Here is a 7,706-nt window from a genome sequence, read left to right on the forward strand (position 1 = left end):
GTGTCCCATGCATCAAATCCCTGCTGCACACGATATTGAACTTTGCTGTGACGGCAGGCGATTGCTTCGAGAAGCTGACCTGCACACAGAGCTGAAATCCAAATTTATTTTTAAAGTTCTTTGTGTTTTTCATTTGTATATATTAAGAGAGCTTCAGCTTGCATTTCCACATCTCTTAAACAGAAAGCCAATATTATTACCAGAGATTTGAGCAATGCAGTATCTCTGCTTATAAGCACCAATGGTAGGAGATGGATTTAGTGTGTTGCTATGATACACTGCTCACCATACGTACTGATGAGAGACGAGTACTGCAGGAAAAAAAGTCTTATCAACAAAAGGTAAAAGGTCCAAAATGTATTTATTTAATTTTAGAGTATCTAGTTGCTAAAAACATTGGGAGATGTTGTAAAGTGTAACATTGTTTATAACATATCAGTGAAGTAGATACAGCAGTAGGGACATGCTTCCCACTGTGTTGCATCACCTCTCTTTGTTTGGAGATCAGTTGCTGCAGTTTTGAAAGCAAAGTGTTAACCTGTTCTTGCTGAATATAGGATTTCACATGCTGAACAGTCTGTGGCCTTAGAATACTCCACATATTTCCACTTGGGTGTTGGATTTGACACTGCAGGCACTCTAGTCTAGCACCTGGATTTCTTTAATGCACTGTTGTTGTAATGTCATTACTATGACAACATACATTGCTTCAAAACCTGCTGCCCCTATGTTATGTGCACTTGTCTGTACAATGATAATCATTGGAGGAACCCTCGCTTCTTTAGAAGTTCAGATTCTGATTGGTCACATCACATCAGTGGATGTTGAATCACGGAGGCAGCAACAAAAACTGTTCCTGAGCTGTGAATTCTTCTCCCAAATCACATTTGTGTTTTTTAGCGTACTGCCTGGAAACCCAAAGATCACGGCCACTCAGTTTTTGATTTTGTCCCATTTCTATTTCTCCCGATTCTCTGAAAATATTTGAGATAAACATTTTCAACGCCTCCCCTTCTTTTTCAATTATTTATTGAATTATGTTATTTTGAAACTATTGAACTACACAGAACTGCACTGAAAAATGTCTTTTGTGCTTGTGGCTGAAATACAAAAAAAGCCTCATATTCAGATGTTGTCCTGTGTGCAGAGAAAGCCTGTTTACGCCTTTTTTTTTTTCCAGAAAAGAGAGGCTTTCTCTTATTTGGCCTGACATTACTGTGAGCAGCGTGACAGTGTGAGGCAGAGCCTGAAAGCAGGTGTCACAGGGCTAAAGCGGGAGACACCCTTGAGGATGTCAAAACTGCACTTTGGAGTACTTGACTATACCTGAAACCAGCTGGAGAGATAACATTGTTAGGCCTTATTTGACACCATCAAGGAGTTCAGCAGTTCTTTTTGGTTTAAAACACACAGTGACGTAGCTCTGTGTACTCATCCCCTTTCCGTTTTTTGTAATCAACACAATAAAACCCATTCATTACAGACAGCTAACATTAGCGTGCCTCGCTAATGTTAGCTGTCTGTAATGAATTTTTTGAGCTGTGTAGGTGAGTGGCAGATGACTCTGCAGTGCTGGAATAGCATTAACATAAAGGACAAGGAAGAGCAATCATTTCCAGTATTAATAATCTGTATCCTTGCAGATTTAGTGAGCTAAACTATCAAACTGAGAAGTTCAGAAATGATAGCCTAGCTTGGTAGCTTGTACTTTCAGGAGAAAGCTAAGTTGAATGTAGACAAAGTGCTACAACAGCCAAGAGATGATGAGCAAAGATGACACATTGAGGTCACACATTGTTTTTTTTGTTTTGTTTTTTAATTCAACGAAGAATGAATTTGACATGATCTGAACAATGAGTAACAAACAACGAGAAGAGCCAGGAGGCAGCACGGGCCCCTTTAACGACACATAATATCCCCTCTGGGAATTCACCTGGCTTGAACATTGATATTCACACACACATACACAGGCGCTCACATCCCTATGTGTGGGCAGAGATCCCTCTATAGAGCCAGTAGCTCATCTATAATTCATCCTTTGCTCTAATAGGCCTGATATAAGTTAGCAGTGTGATCTGAAGGCTGCCAGATCAAACCTATGCAGTCTTTGGTCTCTCCTTCACACACAAGCACACATACCTTGAAGAAATGATAAAGGTTCTCAGTAGAAGAAGCTTTGCAGTGTATACTGCTGTTTAATAAGCAGGCTTATTTTTCTACAGATTATTAAAACAACAGCATTCACAGCAAATCTGCTTTCCGCTGGTCATCGAAACTCTGCCGCATTATTAACTCACCTGGCCGATGTCCATGCGTGAATCGCAGCTTAGCGGCTGCGTCGACATCAGTCCGTTTGAACCAATCACAGTGGAGAGCAAACCCCTCTCATTAATCTTCTGAATGGTGGTGCCATCAACGAAGTAGACAACTCCTCCTTTATCCACAGCAATACCTAGGCGGGTGAGAGAGAGACAGAATGAGCTTTTGGAGATGACAGAGAGAAGCGAGCGGGGGGTGAGAGAATGAAAAGGGAAAACGAGAAAACCTAAAGGAGAGAAAGGAAGAGGGGAGATGAGTAAGGGGAGAGAAGTAGAGTGGAGAGAGGAGAGGGCTTGGGAGAGGCATCCAACTCAGTTAGACATTCAGCTCAGCAAGTGGCTGTCTTATCAAAGGCACTGCACCACAGAAATGTAATTATATTTCCATTCCAGAGCCCACTAAAGGGATTAGAACAATGCAACTGGAGGAAGAAGTTATTTGTCACATTAGATGTGAGCAGGGTGCCGCAGTGAACTTTTGACATTTGATGCTTCTGCAAATGTGCTTTATAAATGAGCATCCACACTTCAAACACACGTGCACATGCCCGCATGTGCATACATGCGCACTTGTATTTGCAGAGTGCTCTGGGACGCAAGCTTTGCCAGCGCTGTTTGCTATTAACAGCATATACTTGAACTCTCCATGCAGTGGAGTTCTGCAGCAGAGAAAGGAAAAGAGGTAAGTCCAGGTATTAAAGGTCAGGGCAGCCTATGAATCATCTGTTATGGATGAGGAGCAACCTTCATCCCCGCCTCATCTTCATACCGAGAATAGGCCTTTGATTCAATAATACTCCACTACTCAGCCCTCACCTCTTACTACACCAATCTCACTCGATGGCTTTCACTTAGCATCTGTGACAATAAGCCATTTTTTTAGCATTTCTACCTGCCATCTCCAGCGCATGTGTGCCATTTACGAATGATTTTTATTTTTTATTCTGCATCATTAAGTCACAACATGTTTATGCGCTGTGTATATAATTTCATCTCACACTGGCCTCCAAGGACTTCATGGAGACAAAACCTACTTATTGCATTTCCAATCAATGACAGAACTAAACGGTTTAAATATAGTAGACTATAAAACAGTAGAAAGCATTAAATAGCATGACAACATAGAGTCTTACAAGCAGATTCTGTTCCTTAATTTTGTCTTTAACATTTCATCTCTTTAACCACACAAGGATATAGAAAAAAATGGAGTCATTGGTTGAATCCAAGTTCATAGTTGACTCAGCTCTCTTTTTTCCCCATAAGGGAAATATCTGACTTTTTAGCAGATAAATGTTATGTGTAAACCTCCTAGTTGCTAACTTTGTCCTTTATTGCTGTCTCACTTTGAATATTACCACTAGTATGTTTCCATGAAGTACACTATGTAACTGCTGTGTAATTTTACTAGGTAAAAGAACGAGTAATTGCTAGCAGCGTGCTGTAATTTCGACACTGTTGTGACCAATCTAACACGGCAAATTCTGCACTTAATGGAACTGACCGTGCTGCAAAACTTTATCCTCTGACAACATATTTATTATGAAATAGTGAAGATGACATTTTAACATAAATAAATACCAAATAACGGCACAACACATGAAATGACCCAGACACACTAGAGTAAAAACAGGACTGTTTTTGTGTTCGGCAACCGACTGCGAGTGTGCAACACCCTCAACCTCTGGGCGACACTTTTGAACGCATGACCTGGTTGCAGCCTGACTCAGGATGTCAATTTCTAAATGTCTGTGATGCATCTCCTTGGAATAGGGGAACTGTCTCAGGTAATCGCCAACTGGTTGTATTCTGATTATATTCCCATATGAAAGCTAGCTATGCCATTTTGTAGTTAAATCTCTGCAGCAACTATGTCACTATTTGTGGATACGTTTCTGATTTTCTGTTTGATGTTCTGGCTGGACTCTGAAAGTAAGTAGTTCATGTGAATTTCTGTGTATGCAGATGAGATTTTTGCAATAGTGTTTTCACAGTTAATCAGCATATTATCACAAACAGTCATGACCAACATGTCCCCATTCATTTGCAAACTAATAGGAGACTGATTCTGCCTGATTGTTGTTTTATCAGCGTGTTGATGCATCAGAGTTGGTTTGAAGACAGCCACTGACTGTGAATGGTCACAAGCCTGGTCCCGGTCCTTAAAGGGAAAAACAAAGTTCACAACAATTCTGTTTGCGCTGTTTTTTACCTCCTATGACTGTAGCGTGACATCAATGCCACAAAAAATGCTGCTCTAAGCTAATTAGCTAGCACTGGCATCACATATTCTTCACCTGATGACTGATAATTGGACCTTCTAGCCAAGATGGTGACCCCTGAATATGAAGGTAAAGCAGCATGTTGTACATAACGACTTCTCAGAGCTCTATCCATTGCCTGTTCGAGCCAGACATGATGAGTGTGGTTTTGTGAACCAAAACATTAAAAAGTTGCAAAGTCATAAGATAAACAAAATATGCTAAAACACACTGTGGAGCTGAGGGGAGTTATGTGTGGCTTCCTTACTAAAAGTGACCCCTTTGACAGGAACACAGAGTCACTGAATCATTTCTTTCATATCTAAAGAATATTGATTAGTTCAGCTTTAAAATGTCAGAACACAGTGGAAATTTCCTGGAACAGAAGATAATTGTTTCAAGTTGTTTTTTTGTTGTTGTTTTGTTTTTAAGATGTAATGGGCTCACTGAGACATTCAGCTTATCGTGATTAAATTGGGCAGTGGAGTGAAATCATCAGTATGCAATACAACTACTCCCCCATCATTCAGTCATCTTTTCTAGTTCTGTCAGTCTTTCTCCTTCCAAACTCTGTCACGCTGGATTATTTCGAGATGTGCCTCTGTTCGCTCTGAGAGCCCAGGATAAAAATCATTACTGCCCTTTCCCCGGGTAGCTCTAATGTCTCATCCTCCTTGACATACAATAGCTTTCTTTACACATGCTTTGTGTTCAACGCGCGCACACGCACGTAGACGCGCACTAAAAAAGTGATGCACTGCCGCCGCAACTAGATTCACAAATGTCCTCAGACCGAGCAACCCTGGACCGACCCGGTGAGTCATAAATCGCGCAGGTGGAGTGGTGGTGGAAAAGGGAGGTGGGCAAAGGGGGAGGGCCAGGGTCAGTGTGTTTCCTCCAGGGGCCAGAAGGTGAACTGCAGAGCTCTCCCTCCTGGCCCCTTCATCATTTCTCTGACACAAACAGATTACAGCACCCACACAGCCTCAGCCCTCCTCGGCAACACCTTTCCACTCCTCATCTTGCATTTCCCCAGCTCTCCATCCTCCCTAACCTGATCTTCCTCCACTCTCTCTTTCCCCCTCCTCTCTTTGCTTTTTTCTTGTCCTTTGCTTTCTGTTTGCTGTCGCGCTCTCTGTGTCTTGCCCTGTATCTCGCAGGTGTTAATCAAATCACTGACCTCTGGCGCTTGGATAATGTTTAGGCTCTGTTTTTTTTTTCATCTTCTCTCTATTCAGCCCATTTTTTATTCTTCCATCTCTTCCTCTTGGCCTTGCCATTCTTCCTCCTGTCACCTGCTATTATGCAAGAGGGACGTCTCAACCCACAGTGCAGTCTGAGCCCACTTAGGCCTGAAATTTGGCACTTTCTCCCTGCTGTAACACCATCCTCGTATTCCTCCTACTTTCCTTTCACTTTCCCATCCATTCCTCCTCCTAGCACTTTCTCGCTAAACCTGTCCCTGATCTTAGAGCTCATAAATCCTGCACAAGGACATGACGAGTCAGCCAGGACTCTCCCTCAATACTGATTTCTGTTCTCTCCCTCTGTCCCTGGATATTATTCTTTCTTTGCCCGCCTTGGTCTCACAGACTTCCAGCCTAAATTCCCACTTCCCGCTAGTATTTTTCCTGTATTATGACATCCTTATTACGCATACTCAGGATCGGCATATCACATATTTATACAAACAGGTTCTAAATAGATGCCAAACTACCATTAACAGTAAACAAAGTCTTATTCATTCACACACAAGTACGAAAATAAAGAAATATTGCTGTTATTGCTCGACATTGGTGACAGGATTTACACCAGTTTATGTGTTATTTAAAAGCATTTTGCCATATTTATTGAAACGGTGGTAGATTAGTCCACATTCTCCTTGTCAGGGACTGGATTTCCTGCTGTCTTTTATAAAGCTGTGTGCTGCTTTAAGGGAATTTACAGCCCCGCCGTATAGCCAATGGATACTCAGAAGACATCAAAAGATTTACTGTTTCTCCCTGGGTGAACCTGGCACTCTGATACTCATGTTTAGAAGCTGGCAGACACACCGGTGGAGAAGTAATTGAGATAAATCTCAACTCCACGGGGAAACGGACATTTGGCTAAAGTTGGGACAGGATTTTATCATCAAAGAAAAGTGAATTAGACTGAGTTGCGGTGACCTTGGAAAAAACAGAGGGAAGAGGGAGCGGAGGGAAGGGGAGGATGATACAGTGACGCTATTCACATGCAGCTCAGATTTAAGACGAAAATGCAGCCAAAGAGGGGGGAAAAAGACAGACAGTGCCAAAAGAGGTGGGAAAGAGAAGAAGGGTGGTAATAAGACAGAGGTCGTGATGAGGAATTGCTCCAATTAACCATTACAGTCCAATCACTCTCAATCAAAGAATCTCTTTGTTCTGTGTCCTTGTCAAAAGAATATCAGTTCTAACGGCCCCCTGTGGCAATGCAGTACAATCCAATCTGATTAATGCCTTGAAGAGAGGGGTCTTAGAGAATATCAGTGTTGATTACAGCTATTTGAAGAGAGGATGCCACCAGGAGTTCTCTGAGCAAAGAGCGAGGGAGAGGTGAGGAAAGGTGTAAGGTGAGAAAGAAGATAATGTGTAATACGGTCATTAGAACACAAGTTGTGGATTATATATCTTATTTAGTAGCACTAGGAGACAACACTACAGGCTTACAGTAACATCAGGATGTGGTGTGTGTGTGTGTGTTTGTGTAAGTATGTGGTGCACAGTGACTGCTAAGACCTGAGCACTCGAGAGCACAGGAAGTCAGCCTTATGGTGCTATTCAAGTTTTCCTTAACAGTACTTTCACCTTTCAAACATTGACAGCAAAGCTGCCAAAAGAGGTGCTGCTATAGACGAAAGAGAGAAGAAACGTAAAATCGCACACACATCAGTGTCTGACAGGCAGTTAACCAGCACGTACATGTACAGAAGAAACACAATGTAAAGGGATGTGGTAAACAGGAGAAGAAAGCATAATTTGCACAGTTTCGTTTATATATGAAAACTCTGACGCACCCACACAATCACAGCACAACACACGGGGGAGAGGAACACACACACATACACACACACACACACACACACACACACACACACACACACACACAC

At 42.1% G+C, this 7,706-nt stretch overlaps 1 protein-coding gene across 1 annotated transcript in view; it reads right to left on the reverse strand.

Moving 5' to 3' along the window:
- The window catches only part of tenm1 (teneurin transmembrane protein 1), a 202,998-nt gene that overhangs the window by 24,039 nt on the left and 171,253 nt on the right, over positions 1-7,706 (reverse strand). The window contains exon 23 of the mRNA XM_005916517.3: positions 2,298-2,452. Coding sequence (XP_005916579.1) covers positions 2,298-2,452 — 155 coding nt within the window. The remainder of the gene's footprint in view (positions 1-2,297; positions 2,453-7,706) is intronic.

This window comes from Haplochromis burtoni, unplaced genomic scaffold (assembly GCF_018398535.1).
Source record: "Haplochromis burtoni strain Fernald_Lab_line unplaced genomic scaffold, NCSU_Asbu1 Contig_19, whole genome shotgun sequence".
Classification (NCBI taxonomy): Eukaryota; Metazoa; Chordata; class Actinopteri; order Cichliformes; family Cichlidae; genus Haplochromis; species Haplochromis burtoni.